The following is a 20,340-nucleotide window of genomic DNA, read 5'->3' as shown; positions in this document are numbered from 1 at the left end:
ATGAGTGCTGTGGCATTTTTGCCAGCTCCACTGATCACAGTTGTAAATGTACATCATGGCATGAAAGAATTTGGTAGTGGGAACTAATCCTAAACTTAACCTCAGCCCTTTGGTTAGATTCAACTAATCAAACCTATATTATAAAGATAGTTGTAATAAGCAAGGAATTGAAGCATTATCAATGAGGATATAGGTAGCTAGACAATTAATCAATCTAGCAAAATATTGCCTACTCTGGCAGAAGCTCTCCAGGGTCTTGGCAGAGAAAAGTAATTCTCACCACCACCTGAGAACCTCTGACTAAAGGCTGAACTTGGGACCTTCTACATTCAAAACATGTTCTACCACTGAGTCATGGCCACTTCCCAGAATTCTTCATTACAGGTTTACAAGCATCGAATAATATATTTCTCAGTTCCAAGAAGTTTAGGGAGGTGTAGTAGGTGAGAGGCTAAACAAAACAAAGAAAGGCTAAGCAAAGAGTTCAAGAATTTGTTTTGAACAACTCTGAGTTCTTGAACTTTACAACAACATTTGAATACCACAAGGCACCCCTGCTTAGTTCATAGCTTTGAATATTTTAAAAGCAAGAACAACTTGATTTTCTCTGCTTCCTCTGACAAATCAAAGACATGTTTGGGAAGCACAGAAGTATTTAAGTTAGTTAGATACATTTGAATATTTTGAAGCATTCTCCACCCTCCCCCCCCCCACCAAGAAAACTGGAATTTTTGAGGAAAAAATTGTGGGCAAGGTATTTGGTTAAACAGGTCATTCTAGTACCACTAAACCATTGGATGGTTTAGAAGTGAAAACTCAAACCACTCCAAAAAAAGTCTCACCTCCATATCGACTGGAACTCCAGTTAACCACCTATCACTATTATTATATCCCATCATCATACCCTGTTGTCTGAAACAAAGCTGACAGCCAGAAACGGGGGCTTTTCTGAGGTTGTGTTTCAACTTGTGGAAAGGCCTCATCACAGCTGTAGGTTCAGCACCTAGCATTGTAAAGCTGATTCAGTATGTGAACATTTGGCTGTTTATTCAGACATTTTGTTAGCAGATTTTTGTAATTTGGGTTTTTTTTCCTTGACTACCCAAGACTAAATTGATTTATGGTTCCTTTTAGACCGCCTGTTGGAAACATAGTTTGTATTTTATCCTTTCTTATTTTAGAGTTTCACTCTTTTTGATTGGTTGTTATCAGAGGTCATTTTGTAGAAAAAGAGATGCTGGAGCTCATTAGCACAGTTCATTTGCATATGCCACACACCCCTGACATCACCCAAAGGTGTACTAAATTGTATCAGCTCAGCATCTACCTTAAAATGCTTCTTGAATTATGTCATAATAAAACCTTACTCCCATCATACTTTTAAAATTATTTTCCCCAATGTGGCCACAGTGGCATGATGAAGTTTCCATCTGTCTGCTTTATATGTTTTGATTATTTTCCCATTTTTTGTGGGGGGAAATATTAGAAAGTTTGTCAAATCTTAGAGTTCAACAAAATTCTCACAGGGAATTTGAACAAAGGAGCCCAGAAACAATTATTTGGGGGCGGGGGTAAGAAAGAAAGCACAATAAAATTTAGAGGTTCCAGAACTCCGTTCCTGCCCAAAATGAGGCCTGGCTGTTATTGATTTTAATGGGTTAAAATGTGTATTTTAAGTTTTGTGGAGAAGTGGAGTGAAGTCTTGTGGAGAAGTGACTTCAATAAAATAAAACAGGTGGTGGGGATGGGAAACAGGGCCTGTTAATCTCCTGTTATGCCATGTCTCTAGGGTTGCCAAGTCCAATTTAAGAAATATCTGGGGACTTTGGGGGTGGAGCCAGGAGACATTAGGGGTGGAGCCAAGATCAAGGCTGTGACAAGCATAATTGAACTCCAAAGGGAGTTCTGGCTATCACATTTAAAGGCCTTTTCAATGCCTTCCTTCCATAGGAAATAATGAAGGATAAAGGCACCTTCTTTTGGGGCTCATAGAATTGGACGCCCTGGTCCAATCTTTTTGAAACTTGGGGAGTATTTTGGGGAGAGGCACTAGATGCCTCTACCTCAAAAAACAGCCCCCCCAGAGCCCCAGATATCCATGGATCCATTATTTTCTATGGGAATAAATCTCCCTAAGGAATAATAGAGTTCCCAACAGACATTTCCCTCCCCTCCCCCTGCTTTCTGACGACCCTGAAGCGGGGGGAGGGCCTCCAAACCGGGGGATCCCCTGCCCCCACCTGGGGATTGGCAACCCTACATGTCTCTGAAACATCTCTCCAGATACATTTGTTTGGCACCCACCTTGTTGCTCTTTAGGGACCAGATGAAAGTAAAAGATTGCCAGTTCTGGCTTGGGAAATTCCTGGAGATTTGGGAGTGGAGCTTGTGGATGCGAGGGAGCTCAGCAGGGCTGTGATACCTAGAATCTATCTTCCAAAGCTGCTGTTTCTTGCAGGGAAACCAATCTTTGTAGTCTGAAGATCAGTTGTTATTCCAGGAGATCTCCAGATCCTATTTGTAAGTTAGCAACTCTTGGTGAAAACAACCATTTCCTCTAGGGCCTACATTTGTTTCTGCTTATTGCTATTTTGCTAGTGTGTCCTTTAACAGTTTCAGTGTTTAACATTTAATGTTCTACTGTTTTCTGGTAATGGGTATTATCATTTGACTTTTTGTTTTAAAACATTATCACTAGAATAGTAGGCTAGATGTATTTTATAAATAAAATTAATAACTGACAGAAAATAAATTAAAACTTTTGAGAGACATCTTGAGCTTAATTAAAATATATTCAGGTGAGTAGCTGTGTTGGTCTGAAGCAGCAGAACAAAGTTTGAGTCCAGTGGCTCCTTTAAGACCAACAAAGTTTTATTCAAGGCATAACTTGGTTGGTCTTAATGTTAGCAGCCAGACCACCCCTGTGGAAGAGCAGTTTGGGACCAGATGCCCCTCTTTTAATATCACCCCCCCCCCAAAAAAAAACAACAAAAAACCAATGTGTGTACTGTACAATCTGACCTAGGAGTGAAACCAAGATGGAGATGGAACAAACAAATTGGATACTGGCTAGAAACAAGCCTAGGAAGAACATTTGGAAGGTGACTCAGGATTTGCTGATAGCTCTTCTCTTTACCCTAAAAGAGATACTTAATCTCAACAATGGATTTCCTGAGAACACTGCCCCTCACCTGAACTTCACCCCATCCATACCTGATCCTGCTTCCTCTTGCCTATTCACCTTAATTAACAGGCTATTCATATAACCTGATAGTGTCTCCCATCCTGTGTTCAAGGGTCATCAGAAAATACTCATCATTTTCAGTTTACATCAGACAATCTCAAGTACCATTAGCACTTCTCCTGCAAACTGCCACAAGTTTACCTAGATCTTTGTCCATCCAGGGGAGAGCCATTAAGCCTCTTCCAGTGCATTGTTTTACCCTGGAAAAATCAATCATAGTATTGTTTTAGGGGCACATATGTCAGACCAGGGCTAATTTTTTCTTATAACTGGACACATTCTGCCCCATGCAGCGTCTTAATGTTCTCAGTGTTAAACAGCACCCCTGCTCTCTGGGCTTCTTCCACCTCTCTGGGAAACACTGGCCACTTCCCTCACTGTCTTCTGCGGACCTTGACCTCCAGGACCTGGTAAATATTGCCCTTCCCTAAATCACTGTCCCCGCTACTGCCTTTTTTCCTCTTAGTTTGTAATTTTCCCATGTGTTTTTTATTCTTTTTATAATAAAACACTTTTTCTGCAGTACTGCCATCTATTTGCTTGAGAGTTCTCAGGGAACCATTCCTGTGTTTTCAAAAGTTTTTATTATTTTCAAAAAGTTTGAGAAATAGGAAACAGAAAAGAAGGGAAGGGTAAAGACACCATACATTCTGATATTATTGTGTAAATACTTTCCAGAGTCCAAAAGATATTTCTACCATATTTTCTTAAAAATATTCTCTCTTGTTATTATTTTAATCAATATATATATATATTCATTTTTAAAGTTGTATAATATAAATCCTTAGTTAAATTTGATAACTTGCCAATGTTTTTTCAGATTAAATTTAAAAGTTCGCTTATAAGTACATATTATGTTATAAGCACAGGAAAAAAGAAAGAGAAATCAGATCACACCAGAGAATTTTAAGAGTCTTGAGTGTCTAACCAAACAACATTTCATCCAATTTTTTCTTGCATCTTCTTTAGATTTCCCAGCTATCAGTTGGGATAGAAAGTCAAGTTCTACAGTCTCCGAAACTTTCCCCACCAAGTCCATTTTTGAAGGGATTTCCTGACATTTCCATCTCTGCGCCAAAAGGATTCTAGCTGCAGTGTTGAAGTGTGCCAGCATATGTCTCCTTTCTTTAGAATAATCCTCTGGAAATATATTTAATTAAAAAAATTCTGGTTTAAAATGTACCTGGGTTTTCATGATCTTCTGTAACATTTCGTGTACCATTTTCCAATAGCCTTTCACCATTGCACACGTCCACCACATATGGTAAAAAGTACCAATTTGTTTGGTGCACTTCCAACATTTATTAGACTTGTTAGAATAAATCTTGCACAATTTCTGTGGAGTCAAGTACCATCTGTAAAACATTTTATAGAGGTTTTCTTTAAAAGTCACCGACCTGGTTAGTTTAACATTAAGTTTCCACAGTCTTTCCCATTGTTCTAATGTAATGTTATATCCAAAGTTTTTCGCCCATTGGATCATACAATCCTTTACAACGTCATCTTGTTCTTCTTTTGGAGTAGATATGCATACAGTTTAGAAATTAACTTTTCTTGTGGTCCCAAAAGGATTTTATCAAATAAGTATTGTTCACTAGTGAAGCCTATCGCCTTGTCTTTGACATATCTAGATTCAACTTGCATTTTCATCCACCAGTTCATTTTAATATCCATACTTTCTAGTTCTTCTAGAGTTTTCAGTTGATTTTCTTTTCCCAACAAATCCTCATACCTGTAATTCTGGTTTGCTTTAAAAAGATTTGGGTGAGTAAATGCTTCTACTGGCGAGACCCATCTTGGAACTTTTGAGTAAATTTTAGGTTTCAACCATGCCCAGGTATGGTATAGAGATTTCCTAAACCAATGATCCTTGAACTAAGAGTGGCCTTCAAGTCTTTGATACCACAAATAAGCATGCCAACCCATAGTCAAATCATTTCCTTCTAATAACAATTGTCTCTTATCTTTCAACAGCATCCAATCTCTTATCCACACCAATACAGATGCTTTGTAGTACGATTGCCAGTCTGGGAGACCCATACCTGCTCTTAATTTGGAATCTTGTAAAGTCTTTAATTTAATTCTGGCTTTTTTGCCTTGCCACACATATCTAACGACCATCTTATTTAACTCTTGAAAAAATCCACTGTTTAGAAATATTGGAATAGTTTGAAAGAGAAATAAAAGCCTTAGTAAGACATTTATTTTTATCAGGGCAATTCTTCCCATTAAGGATAAGTTCAGATCATGCCATTTTCCCAGGTCTTTTTGAATTTCTTTAAGAAGTTTATCCTAATTGTCTGCTTTTAAATTGCTGCATCTATTTGAGATCACCACACTTAAATATTTAATTCTTTTTTCATAAAGAAATCCTGGTTTTTGCTGAAAAGCCTGAATTTGTTCTGCTGTCATGTTTTTGGTCAAAAATTTTGTTTTATAAGAGTCAATCTTTAGTCCTGCCCAGCAACCAAATTGTTTAATCTTGTTTATAAGACATTCTATAGAGTCCATCGGTTGTTCTAGTATAAAAACTAAGTCGTCAGCAAAGGCTCTAAGTTTGTATTGTTCATTTTTTATCACAGCTCCCTTTATGCTTGTATCATCTCTTATTTGATCAATATCTCTAGTGATAAAATGAAAAGTAAAGGTGACAGTGGGCAACCTTGTCTTGTACCTTTTTGTATGTTAATTGTTTCTGTTAATTCGCCATTCACTGTCACCCTAGCCTTTTGTAGGGAGTATATTGCTTCTACTGTTCTCAAAAAATTTTTCCCACATTCCATACTTTTCAACTGCTGTAACATGAACTGCCAGCAAAGATTGTCGAATGCCTTCTCAGCATCTAGACAAATTAAAGCCAGTTGTTTCTCTGGATGGGCTTCATAATATTCTAAAATGTCACAGACTGTTCTGTCATTGTCTTTCAGGTATCTTTTAGGCAAAAACCCTGCTTGGTCATAGTGTATTGCAGATTGCAAAACTTTCTTCAGACATTGTGCCAGTATTGCAGCAAAAATTTTATAATCTACATTTAAAGGGGAAATTGGGCGATAATTTTTAATATCTTTCAAATCATTATTTTCTTTTGGAATCAGAGATATCGTAGCTTCTTGCCATGTTTGAAATTTGACCTTCTTCCTGTATCTTTTCAATGAGATGTTTAAATGGTAAAAGTAAGGATTCTTCATATGCTTTATAAAACTCAGCTGGTAAACAGTCTGGTCCTGGTGCCTTACCGTTCTTTTAGGCAATTAATGCCTCTGCAAGCTCCCTTATTTTTATAGGTTCATTCAGAATTTTTTGTTGTTCTTCTGTAAACTTGTTAAGGTTATTTTGTTTAAGGTATTCTTCTAGGTTTATTTTATCAACTTGCTTGTCTTCATATAATTTTTTGTAAAATTGTTCTACAATTTGTCGTATTTCTAGTTTTTGGGATTTCTCTTTATTATTCTCATCTCTCAATGTTGTAATTATTCTTTTAGCCTTCTCTTTTCTCATCCTATAGGCCAACCATCTTCCAGGTTTATTAGCGTGCTCAAAAAAGTTTTGTTTAGCATATCTTAACTTAATCTCCACCTCTTCCATAAGAATTAAATTCATTTTGTGCTGCATTTCTCTCACCTTTTTTTTAAATTCATAGTTTGTTGGGTGCTGTTTAAGATTCTTCTCAGCTTCTCCCATTAAATTTTGATGACTTTCAGCTCTTTCTTTCTTCTTTTTAATGCAGTATCTACCGTATTTTTGGACCATAAGACGCACTTTCCCCCCAAAAAAGTGGGGGGGGGAAGTGTGTGCGTCTTATGGTCTGAAGGTACGTACCTTCGGGGGGGGGGGATCCGCTGCCTCTGCCTCCGATCCGGCGCTTCCCCCGCGCCTGCCTGCCTGGCTCCATCTTCTTCAGGCAAGCGCTGGGATCGCTCCATGTGGCCCCACCGCAAACCCAGCGCTTCGCAAGTGCTGGCTGCGGAGGGGGCAGCGTGCTTCCTCCTTGTCTGTCTGCCTGGCTCCACCTCTGATGCTTAAAACAAGTGCTGGGATCGCTCCCTCCGATCCCAGCACTTGCTTTAAGCATCACAGATGAAGCCAGGCACACAGGCAAAGAGGAAGCACCTGCCCCCTCCACAAACCCAGTGCTTCGCGAGCGCCGGCTGTGGAGAGGGCAGCGTGCTTCCTCCTTGTCTGTCTGCCTGGCTCCACCTCTGATGTTTAAAGCAAGCGCTGGAATCGGAGGGCGGAGGGAGCGATCCCAGTGCTTGCTTTAAACATCAGAGGTGGAGCCAGGCAGACAGACAAGGAGGAAGCATGCTGCCCTCTCCACAGCCGGTGCTCGTGAAGCGCTGGGTTTGCGGAGGGGGCGGGTGCTTCCTCTTTGCCTGTGTGCCTGGCTTCAGCTGTGATGCTTAAAGCAAGCGCTGGGATCGGAGGACGGAGGGAGCGATCCCAGCGCTTGCTTTAAGCATCAGAGTTGGAGCCAGGCAGACAGACAAGGAGGAAGCACGCTGCCCCCTCTGCAGCCGGCGCTTGCGAAGCGCTGGGTTTGCGGTGGGGCCACGTGGAGCGATCCCAGCGCTTGCCTGAAAAAGATGGAGCCAGGCAGGCAGGTGTGGGGGAAGCGCCGGATCGGAGGCAGAGGCAGCGGATCGCCCCCCAGGAGGAAGGTGCGTCCTATGGTCCGGAGCGCCTTATGGACCGAAAAATACGGTAATTGCAAGGCCTTTGTAGAAAGCTTTTGCAGTGTCCCACGCTATTTGCATCTTTGCATCTTGTGTTGTATTTTGTTTAAAGAAAGATTCCATTTCTAGTTTAGTTTCTTTAAGGAAGTCTTTATCTTTCAGAATTGTTGTATTTAACTTCCATGGTCTTCTTGTTCGTGCACCTTTAATTTTTATCATTACAGGGCTGTGGTCTGATATAACTCTTGATTAAATCTCTGTGTCCATTAGGTTTTTAATCAAGCTTGTGGAGAGCCAACACATATCAATTCTGGACCAGGTTTGATGACTAGGAGAGAAATAAATGAAATCTCTAGAGTTGGGGTATCTTGTTCTCCAAACATCCACCAAATCCAGTTCTTCAGCTAATTTCCAGAAGCTTGTAGGAAGCTGAGGGCTTTTAATTTTAGTTTGTTTGTGCGTTTTCTTATCCAAATGCCTATCAGACACCGCATTGAAGTCTCCTATTAAACAGTATTCCACATACTCCCAAGTTTGACAATTTAAAACGCAAATCTTGAAAAAATTTCTCTTGATGGTCATTTGCAGCATAAATGTTTGCAAGTAGTATATTTTTTATTATCCACCATAATTTCCACTAATAAAATTCTACCATCTTCCGAAGCAAATTGAAGCTGTGGATTAAATTTATCTTTAATATAAATTGCCACTCCCCTTTTCTTTTTATGTAGATCCGTAGCTGTAAAAAAATTGCCAAGTTTTCTGTTCTTCAATAAATTTTGATCTTTAGTTAGGATATGAATTGCTTGTAAACAAATTATGTCCATTTCCATTTTTGCCAAATATCTAAATGTCTTCCTTCGTTTGGCAGGAGAATTAAGTCCATTTACATTAATTGAAACAATTGAAGCCATTATAGGTTTTGTTTATCACTATCTTATCTTTTTAAAATTGTAGCCTTGTATGATATCTCCGTGTCTGGTTTGGGTCTTCGTCACCTGAACCTTCTCCTTCTCGCTCCTCCTCCTCCTCCTTTTCTTTGTTTTCTTTCTTCTTTATATTTTCCAAAAAATTCTGGGCTTTGAAAATGGAGTTGATCCTATATCTAGTCTCCTGGTAGGTGAAGAGAAGGCCTTCTGGCATCAGCCACATGTAGGGTATCTCTCTTCCTCTTAGAAACTCTGTTAACTCTTGATATTCTCTCCTTTTTTGTCTCACTGGCCAAGGAACCTCTTTTAAAATTTTTACCGTATTTCCAGCTATCACCATAGGTCTGTCTCTTGCTTGTTTCAGAATGTCATCTTTAATCTTTTTTCTTGCCAGCCTCAAGTGAACTTCTCTAGGAAGTTTGTTCCGTCTTGTGTAGCTCGATGGCACCCTTCTGACTTGGTCAAACTCATCCTCCATCCTCTGGGGAGTCACCTGTAGAATTTCAGCCAAGGCTTCACTTAATATTTGCTGTAAATCTTCATTTTTCTTTTCTGGTATGTTTTGAAACCTCAACATGTAGGCCACTTTGTCTACTTCCAACTGCAGAAGTCTAGAATCTTGTAGGGTCTGTTCTTTTCCCAACAGATCCACTTTTTGAATGATCTCTGATACCTGACCCTCTAATGCTTTTAAGGCCTTGTTGGTTTCTGCTGTCTGTCTACTATTTTCTTTGAGCTCTTGTTTAATCTCTGTCATTTGTTCATCAATCTTGTCTATTTTGTTTGCCATCCATGTTATAGTAGTCATTAAGGTAGTTTGTCAATCCTTCAGGTCACCTTGGATTGGTGTAAATTTCCCTGGACCCGGTTGCCCACCAGGTGAATAAGATGGTTTTCCTCCTTTAATTTCTTTTTTCTTGGCCTGTTCCTTGAGAATGGCCCCTGCTTTACTATCCATTGCTATTAGTGCGGACGCACTCAAGATCAGCAATTAAAAAAAATGTCTCTGACTATTTTAGGTTTCTGTGTTCTGCTTTTGGGAAAGAAATAATCTTCTCCAAATATATCTCTTGCTGCCAGATACTTCTAAGAGAAAAATACCCAGGTTGCTAGCTTCTCTCAGCAGTTTGTAATAATCAAAACAGCACTGAAACTGCTAACAAACACAACGTTCAGCCCCGTAGATACTCAGTAGACAAAACAACAGACCACAGCTCACTGTCCCAGAATTTCAATCCACATTAGTTCAAAATCAAGCCAGCTCATCACATCAGCTTTCGAATATCTTCTATGCAGTACAATAGGCAGGTGTAAATTTATAATCCAGGGTTGAATACCCTATTTATAATCCCAAAAATTAATTGCAAGCCAATGATCCAAACTAAAAAAAAGAAAACAAGAAAAAGAAAACACCAGCAGAACCAAAAAGGAACAAAACACAAATAAACCCCAAAAGTAATCCAACCAGTATGATGAATGCAAAAAAAGAGAAAAAGCACCTCACAGATAAAAATTAATCCACAGTTAAAAATAAACCAAACACCAGTAAACAAAGAGCAAAAGAATAAAATAGGGAAGAACTCACAGATCTATATCCAAAAAGGGAAAAATTAAAACTTTAGAATCCACAGATAGAAATAAGGATAAAAATAAGACATCTTAAAACTCCAAAAGCTGAAGTATCTTATCAGATAGCCACCAATTTGCACGCATAATTAGCACCTCAAAACTTCAACTTCTATTGCAAGGAAACATCTTCCAATCAAGCCTCTTAGCGTTCATAGGCACCTATCAATGGGAAAGTTTCTCCAAAATCAACACTTTTTTCCTTCCACCAAATACAATAAGTCAATTGGGTTCAGACACCAAGTCCAGTAAATAATACAAATTAGTGTAGACTCTTGCAGATAATTTCAATATTCAAAAAAGGCAGAGTCTTTTAGAAGCCTTGAAGGAGAAAGAGGGAGAGTTCCCCCCCACACCTTTCTCAGTCTATTGCCTCACTCACGGTCTGCCACTTCTTTGTTCCCGCATCTCTGACATCTCTAAGAAACAGCCAAAGACCAAAAAAAAAAGTATACTAGTGGAAACTTACAAGGGTAGAAAGATCCAAGTCGTTTAAGTTGATTGAAGATTGAAGATCAGAATGCAGAGTGTTGAAAAGAGAAAGATGCACCAGTAGCTGACTTTTGGCCATTTAAAAATGGCGATTGAAACACTGAGGCTCGGGGAGAGCAGGATCGGGAAGCAGCTGCCTCTGCTGGCCTTCCCGATCGACCACTTTGATCCCCCTGCCTTCTAAGACCCTCCCTGGGTCTTTGAGTCGAGTCAGCCTTCGTGGCTGACCCCTCAACACTCCAATTTGAGAGCGGCTTGGGATGCGACAATCCAAGCTGCTGTCAACAGCAAGCCGCCAAAACTGAAAACCTCAGGGAACCATTCCTGTAAACATCAGTGGACATCCCCTAGGTGTGCTCTTTTACTCTTTTCCTATTATGCTAATTTTCCAAATTAATTTGGAGACCTCCAATTTGGGTAACATTAAAAGTGCCACTGGATTCAAACTTAATTAAAATATGTCAGTACAACTAAGGACCAAGCTACATGGGGGATTGAAGTTCTCCTGATGAGTAAGCTCAAAAAACCAGCCAAAGAGGGGCCTCAGTTTGAATTGGGTGCATAGTAGTGGGATAGAGAGGGACTTAATGGGTTGCCTCTGTGCAGTTTTCTTGAGAGAACGTCCCCTCCCCAACTGCTATAAGAGCCTGTCAGAGAAAAAGACAGACAATCATATTGTACCTATCTTTTTAAATTATCCCTTCCAGGTCCTTTATCAAACTTTATCAGATGCCTATCTGGTATTTGAAAAGCTTATACCCAGAATTAAACTTTGTAGGTCATATATCAGCTTGAGTAGGGGAGATGTCTCTTGAGAAAAGTCAGAGGAAAAATATTAGCTCTTCCGCTGCAGAACAGCAATCTTGATTAGTATTGACTCTTCTGTGACTGCTTTTGGACCCTAAATTACAATCAGGTGATCCAGTTACAGATTTTCCAGAGTTGCTAGGTCTCCCTCTAGAGTAGGACATCCCCTGCTAGCAGCCTACCAAGCAGTGTGTGTGTGTGTGGGGGGGCGGAATTAGTAATACAAAAATCACTGTGGCACCATTCTAGGATTCAAGTTTTCACTGAATCCTAGAGAGGCATGATATCACTTACAGGTTTGGCCTGAAACATCACACCATTAATTTGGCAGTGTCTCCCATGTCCCTGCCCCCAGTCTCCCATTAGGTGCCAGCCATCAGCTGGCAACTCTACAAGTATCACATATCGTTTGGCCTTAAGTCATCACTATATAATAATACAGAGGTCTTTTTGTCTATAATAGATAAAATATTTATTACTTTGCAGCTTGCTGACCACAATGTTGATATAACAATTAAAACAAAAAGGCTGCCAACAGGAAGTCTTGGGTGTTTCTCTAGAAAGCAGGATGGAGCTAGTTATCTTTTAATTTATCTGCTTTTCAGGTAGTTTTTCAAAATCTCCCATATAGAACTGTTTTTTCAAAAAGTAAACTGTTCTAAGAGTTTGCATTTTCAAGAGAAATCTACTTCTGCATTGATCTAATAATCATTTTGCTGGAAGTGAACATTTTGCATTTTATTTCTTGTATCTGACTGAGGAAATTACAATGTAGCTTTCCTTTTGTAGGCCAGCTCCAGTTCCTGCCTTCCTAGTCCATCTCTGCTTTCACCACACTCCAGATTAAGACTGACAAGCACACTAGGCGAACCACGGATTCCTCTGTATCCTCTTTCTACCCAAAGTGGTAATATGGTTTACTCTTTTTCTGTTTCTTGCTGGGGCGCTGCTATGGTACATTAAATGAGCTTAGTCGAACAGAATCATGTGGATCCTGAAAGCATTTTGAGTAACAGAGAAACAGGAGATAGGCAGGTTTTTCCCCCTTCGTCGTTCTTATTGATTCAGGTGATAGCTGCAAAACGTTGACTCACAATCTATGTAATTCATCTTTTGTGGCAGTGTTATTTATTAGCAAAGAGTGTCCTTCCTTTGCAAGCAATGAGTGATGGTGACAGCAGTCTGTAGAGGCTTTCACATTCATGGCAATGTCAAGTTTGCCAACAGGTGGAGAAAAAATGTCCTCTCCTCTTAATAGAGACTTATGGGATGTTATTTACCAGGTGGTGGTGTTTGCCTCCATTCCAAGAAAAGTTTTCCACTCATTAAATCTATTAAAGAGGCAGGACATTTTTTACTCCAGGCTGTTGGCAACCCTAGCAGATAAAGCCCCAGTGAATATCTTTTGGGTTTTTCTCCCTACTGTGTCACTAAAAGGGAAGAATGCAAAATTCTTACCAGTGTAAAGAACAACTGAATAAAAGCATTTTGCTCAGTAAAATTACGTGCTTAAAATTCCCTGGAAAACTAATTGTGTATTTGGGCAAAATATATCAGAATGGTTGATAATAATGTGAAATTCTTCAACACAAGGTGAAATATCATTTGGCATTTTAAAGATGGGGCCAAAGATAACATTATTGACATCAGCTCAGTTTCAAAGGATGAACCTGTGGTGTGTCAGCGCAATTTTATATACAAAGTTACTCCAGTCCAGGGGTGTCAAACATGCAGCCCGGGGGCCAAATCAGGACCCCAGAGATATAATAATAATAATAATATTTTATTTATAACCCGCCCTCCCCGCCGAAGTAGGCTCAGGGCGGCTAACAACATAATCAATCTGTACAATAAGTTATACAACAAATTTTAAAATCAACATTCAACATTCACCGGTCTCCTATCAGGCTCCTGGGCACCTGGCTGTCATCTGCTTCCTTCTCCCTCTCTCTTGCTTCTTTCTGCATAACAGTTTGCTTTGCAAGTCTTGCTCAATTGTACAGGAGCCACAGAGCAAAACCTCTATTTTCTCCATAGGCTGAGGCTTCTCGGGAAGGAAGGGGTGGGGAGGCAGAGCTTGTTTTTCCAGGCTCTCTCAATTGCACAGCAAAATTACTGAGCCAAGCCTCTCTTCCTTCTATTGGCTGAGGCTCTCCCCCCCACCCCGCAGTACCCTGGAGAAGGAACAAAAGAGCCACAGCTTCCTTTTCCCAGTTCCCTAGATACCATGGGAGAAACACAAAGAAAGCATCTTTAAGACCAATGCGTGTGTTATGTATGTGGACTCAAGGGAAGACTTTGGATGTTCCCGCTGGGCTCATTGGAGCCAGGCGGACTGAGCTTGGGGACTTGGAAACAAAGGGCTTCAGGATTCAAACCCCTGCAGCCCTAGACCAATCACAAGCCCCCTCTGGTTTGAATGACCCAATGATGTGCTAGCACGGGAATCCAGAGATGTATATAAGTTGGGCTGGCAGGCCCCATCCCCAGTCTTGTACTGTAACCTTTTACTATGTGATTCCTATCAAAAAGCTTGTTATCACTTACTCCGAGACTCTGCCATGCATAGAACCCACTATATTACAGTGGTGACGAGGATGGGATCTGGATGAGCGAGGTCCAGGGCACCCGGCACTGCCAAGCGCACTGAGCTCCTGTGCCACTGCTGCCCAGTCCGATCCTGGCCGCTGCATCCGGATCGCAAAACTCCATTCCGGAGTTCAACATGGCACAGCCCAAGGCCTGGGAAGCCTGGGTCAAAAGACTCAAGTACCACCTCGTGGCACAGCGAATCAAGGATGATGAACCTGAAATCAAGAAGGCCATCCTACTGAGCAACTGCGGCATCGCCACGCTACAGCTAGCGGAGAGCCTGGTCACGCCAGAGACGCTCAAGATGTCTTCCTTCGACAAGATCATCGAGGTGCTGACCAGCCATTTCATCCCGAAGCCTACTCTCCTCACCCAGAATCTACAGTTTCTGGACAGCTACCAGGAGCCGAACGAGACCGTAGCAACCTTCCTAGCCCACCTGCGAGACTTGGGCAGGAAGACGGAATACGGCACACAATTGGAAGAGACCCTGCTCGTGAAGTTCACTCAGAGCCTCAGAGACGAAAATGCATATTGGAAAATTGCGACGGAATCAAAGCCAACCTTGGAGAAGGCCCTACAAATAACCACCGCCACCGAGGATGTGCACAAAGAGAAGGCCCGCCACCCAGAGACCAGCGCTCACCAGTTGTGACCAGCCGCAGAATCAGACAACTCAGACAGGGACGACGCCCTCAAGCTGCATCAGGCGACCCAACAAAAGCCTAGGCCATGAGCAACAGAATTGACCACCCCCAAAACCTGCGCCAGCTGTGGGGAGCCACACAAGCAGCGCACATGCAAGTTCAGGAGCACGACCTGCCATACATGCAGGAAGGCTGGGCACATAGCTCGGGTGTGCTGGTCGGAGGTGCTGCACCAAGGAAAACTTCTCACCAGCAGAATGGTTGCTGCCACGAGGTCGCACTAGTGGACGACATCCAGGCACTCATTACTTCGGGGACCCAGGTATGCCAGCTGCCTATTCCCTCCCTGGATAAATATTACATGACTGTGTTCATGGAAGGCAAGCCCTGCAAAATGGAGGTAGACTCCAGGGTGGGCCATTTCGGCCCATACGTTCAGGGAGATGTGCCCCGGGGAGGGAAGCTCAGTTAAAACCAACCTCACTCATTGTCTGGGACTTTCAAAAGTGGGAGGTTGCAGTCCTGGGAGTAGGCCTGGTCCACATTAGGTCCGGAAAGTTCAAGGGCAAGCTACCCCTCATCGTGGTGGAGGGCGATCTGTGCATCCTTCTAGGTCGATCCTGGTTCCAGGCCCTGGGCCTCCAAGTGACGGGGATCCATTACACCCCCGTTCAAAGGGATTTTCAAAAGGTGTGCGAAGAGTTCCCCGCAGTTTTCGACGGAACGCTGGGGACATACACCAGGGCTCCCATAGCCTTACAACTGAACTCCCAACATGCAGCCCATACGGCTGAAGGCCAGGTGGCTGCCACTAGCTCTTAGGCCCAGGATCGAAGAGGAGCTTGACCGCCTTGTGGTCCAAGGGGTTCTGGAACCAGTCACTAATGCAAAGTGGGAGACTCCCATAGTAACCCCAATCAAACCCAATGGCAGCGTACGCATCTGCGCTGACTATAAATTCACGATTAATAAGGCGTTGCAAGGCCATGCATACCCCGTCCCGGTGGTGAGCCACATATTAGCATCCTTAGCGGGTGTGGAGGGGGTGGCCAGAAGGACAGGTGGGCTCAGCATTTTTGGTGTTTCCATCCCACCAGAATGAACTGTCTGTGCATAAGGGGTGCCTGTTGTGGAGAAGTAGAGTGGTGCTGCCCCCAGTACTGCAGCAGTGAGTCCTAATAGCGCTGCACGAAACCCATCCGGGGATTGTACGCATGAAAGCACTGGCTCGCAGCTATGTATGGTGGCCAGGAATTGACGCCATTGAATCCTGGGTGGCCCAATGTCAGCCATGCCAGGAGACACGTCTGGCGCCACCTCGCACCCCGGCCTAACAGTGGGAGTCTACTCGCAACCCCTGGTCCCACCTGCACCTCGACTTTGTGGGGCCCTTCCAGGAGCATATATTCTTCCTCATTGTGGACTTCTACTCCAAATGGTTAGAGGTAGTGCCAGTAGCTTCCGCCTCCTCTTGGGTGGCGTTAGGGGCGCTCCGCAGAGTTTTTGCCACACATAGCCTTCCAGATACGTTGGTATCTGATAATGGGACGGCCTTCACCTTAGCCGAGTTTCAGGATTTCTGTGGCCGGAATTTATTAAAACGCATAAGGTCAGCCCCCTTTTACCCAGCCACAAACAGCCAAGTGGAAAAAATGGTGCGGGCTACAAAGGAAACGCTCTGCCCCATCATATATGGGGAGTGGGAAGCACGCCTTGCCGAGTGCCTCCTGGCTCAACATACCACCACCAGTACGGTCACCGGCCGCAGCCCAACAGAGCTCCTCATGGGCCAGCAGCTGACAACTCTCCTGGATCGCGTGCACCCAGACCGCGTGCCCGACCTGCAAGAGGTGCCAGAGGCGGTCCGAGACCCCCAGGGGTTCGACACAGGAGACTTGGTGTTTGCCAAAAACTTTGGGGGAGGGCCAGCATGGATGCCAGTACGAGTATCCCGTGTACTAGGGGCCGTCATGTATGAAGCCATCTCAGAAGGAGGATTCACAATAAGGCAGCACATTAACCAATTATGCGCACGCGTAGCACCCAGGGGGGGAGGGGCAAGGACAAGAGCACAACCACCCCGGTGCCTGCTCTAAGCAAAACAACCCCTGAGCCGGAGGAAGCAGAAGAGCCCGCAGCTACACCTGTGCCAGTTCCAGCGGAACAGCTGGGACCACCCTCAGCACCAGAGACCTCAGAGGACCCAGTCCAGCCGGCGGAATTCCCCTCGGAACCAGGACCTCCACAAGGAATGCCGGGCACAGAAATCATGTCACCGCCAACTCCAGTGCTCAGGCGGTCGACGCAAAAGCACCGCAAGCCCACGTACCTTAAAAACTATGTTCACTAGGGCTTGTGAACTAAGGGGGAAGGGATGTTATATATGTGGACTCAAGGAAAGACTTTGGATAGTCCCGCTGGGCTCATTGGAGCCAGGCGGACTGAGCTTGGGGACTTGGGAACAAAGGGCTGCAGGATTCAAACCCCTGCAGCCCTAGACCAATCACAAGCCCCACCAGTTTGAATGACCCAATGATGTGCTAGCGCGGGAATCCAGAGATGTATATAAGTTGGGCTGGCAGGCCCCATCCCCAGTCTTGTACTGTAACCTTTTACTATGTGATTCCTATTAAAGAGCTTGTTATCACTTACTCCGAGACTCTTCCATGCATAGAACCCACTATATTATAGAGTGCTAATGTTTTAAGCATGTTTTAATTTTTAATTGTGTTTGTCTGTATCCTTTATAAAGTTTATATCTGTGCTGGCTTATCTTAAATAGGTACACACATGGCCCAGCAGGGCCCAGCCCAACAAGATCTCATTTATGTCAAATCCGGCCCTCATAACAAATGAGTTCGACACCCCTGCTCCTGTCTAAGAAGATTGAAATTAATGGATTTTAACTAGAGTAACTCTGCATTAAGATATTGCACTGAAACTGAAGAGCATGTGTCTGCAATGTTGATAATAACACAACTGGTGGTTGAAATATAACATTCTTGATCTTCCAAGGCTGCAGTCATAAGTAGACCTCAGTGGACTCGCATTGTAAGCTACTGGTTAGCTCATCCACACCTTCTCCCTTTTCTCTCCCTCCTTTACTTTTCTCAGAAAACCCCCGTTTGCTGGTGCATGTGTAAACCAGGCAAGCCATCAGTTGTGTTTAAAAAACAACACACAGTTTACCTGGTTCAAGTCTAATGACAAACTATGATTCCCCAAAAAGGAGGAAGTAAAGGAGGGAATCCAGGCAGGTCAGACGAAAGAATGAGTGCAAAAATCCAAGGATCATGTATAAAGAGAAGAGTTGGTTTTACCCTTCACTATCCAAATAAGTGTCAGAGTGGTTTACAATCCCTTTCTCTCCCCACAACAGACATCCTGGGGGTTGAGAGAGCTGTGAGAGAGCTATGACTGACCCAAGGTCATCCAGTTGACTTTATGTGGAGGAATGAGGAATAAAACCTGGTTCTCCAGATTAGAGTCCACTGTACTTAACCACTACACAAAACTGGCTCTCACTAATTACATTTCACTAAATAGAGAAATGTTGTCTTTGTTCAGAAAAAGTAGTTGAAACGGTCTCGCATATCCTCCACTGTGAACTTTATCAAGAGGAAAGATTGTGTCTAATTACCCCACTTTTATTTAAATTCAAACCCTTGGAGTTTTATATAAATTGTATTTATTTTATTTTTTTATTTTCGATTTATATCCCGCCCATTCCAAACGAACTCATGGCAGCTAACAATCATAATAAAACCAACACCTCATTTTAGAACTGAGGTACTTCAGAAATTTTTATTGGAAGATACAAAGAGCTCAATAACTCAGGCAGTAGCAAAATTTTGTTACATTGCAATTTGTAAGAGGAAATATTTGGAAGAGCCTTGATTTCATTGACTGTACTCCTATGAGTTGTCTCGTTGTTTTACTTTATTGCTGTTCTGGTCTTTGACTGAAACAAATATTGATTGATTTAGGAATTATACCCAGGTGTGTTTCCTATGCAGGGATATTTCCTGCATGTATGAATGTGAGAACTGAGTCTATCCAACAGCACCTCTTAAACTGGATCTCAAAAATATACTTTTAACTCATCTTGCTAATACAGTTTGAAAAACCAGGATTCCAGGAAACAAATGCTATACAGTATTCTTGGGGTACATAGCTTTATAGATTTTCCCACGAGACAATCTGTTTTAGAGTTTAGGTGACACTTACTTCCTGTCTTTGGTTGCGGGCTGCATTGTTATGATCTTAATGCCTCATAAGAGTTGTTTTTATAGCCACGTGGGAAAAATTCATTTATTTTGCACATCTTTCACCAATAACTATAAACTATGAAGAAAGGAATTTTTAGTTTTGATTTGGTTATTTCTTTATTTCACAGTAGGAATACACAGCAGTTATCAGTGTCACCTCTTTTACTTTATATACTGAATTATTTTATTGTCTTTCAAAATGATGAGCCTTTCTTTAATCTTTATTGAAATGACTCTGTCAGTATTTTAATCTGGATTTTAATATCCATGCCCAAAAAGACTTTTCCAGGAATAGTGTTTATTTCTGCCTGCTTGATTGACACGTACACCATAAAGGTATTTGGAATAGATGCTGAGTTATCTCATTGGTTCTTAGTATGTCATCAGTGCATGGTTTCATAAGCAGCTGGCCTGTAGGGGGCTCTTATTTCTAGAATGCATGAACTGGCATTCTTCTGGAGCAATAATTTATTACCATTTCAAGTACTGCACAATAGCTAAACTCATGTAACTAAAGAACTTAGCTTGGTCCCTCCCTATGGTAGTTTTGTTAGCCGTCACATTGCAGGTTTCCCTTTACTTCATGGGAAATGAGGTTTATATTTACTCCAGGTTAAAGGGGGGAAATGGGAGTCAGATGTGTCATACACCAATTGGGCATGATGTTGTCTGAATATTCATCTTTACTCTTAGACCTTTCTGCTGTTCATGCAGGGAAATGACATTTCTCTGTTTGGTGCGATACCCCAAGCATAAAGATGCAATTATTGCAGAACTATTCATATAACATCTTGTACATTTAAAGCACTGAAGTCTTGATGGCACTGAATGGAATACCAGCTGTTTAAAAACTAAAGTGGTTCAGGGACATGACGGTTCTTGTATCTAAAGCAAACACTTTGGTAAAATTGAGAACAATTAGACTCCTTCATTCATTTAGCACAGCTGATAGTCAAAAGGGGCTTTCCATCCTAGGAAAGTGAAGCAGCATCAAAGGGATTTATTTTATTTTCCTCTGAAGAGACTAAGAACTTCAATTAAAACCTTCTATTATATTTTAAG

The 20,340-nt window shown here is 42.2% G+C and overlaps 1 protein-coding gene across 1 annotated transcript in view; it reads left to right on the top strand.

The window, feature by feature from the left end:
• Nucleotides 1-20,340, top strand: part of AHI1 (Abelson helper integration site 1) — a 185,652-nt gene that overhangs the window by 80,619 nt on the left and 84,693 nt on the right. Inside the window, exon 20 of the mRNA XM_060239870.1 lies at nt 12,561-12,678. Within this exon, the coding sequence (XP_060095853.1) occupies nt 12,561-12,678 (118 nt within the window). The remainder of the gene's footprint in view (nt 1-12,560; nt 12,679-20,340) is intronic.

The sequence above is a fragment of the Heteronotia binoei genome, chromosome 1 (genome assembly GCF_032191835.1).
Source record: "Heteronotia binoei isolate CCM8104 ecotype False Entrance Well chromosome 1, APGP_CSIRO_Hbin_v1, whole genome shotgun sequence".
Lineage (NCBI taxonomy): Eukaryota > Metazoa > Chordata > Lepidosauria > Squamata > Gekkonidae > Heteronotia > Heteronotia binoei.
This window is presented reverse-complemented; position numbering and strand designations above follow the sequence as displayed.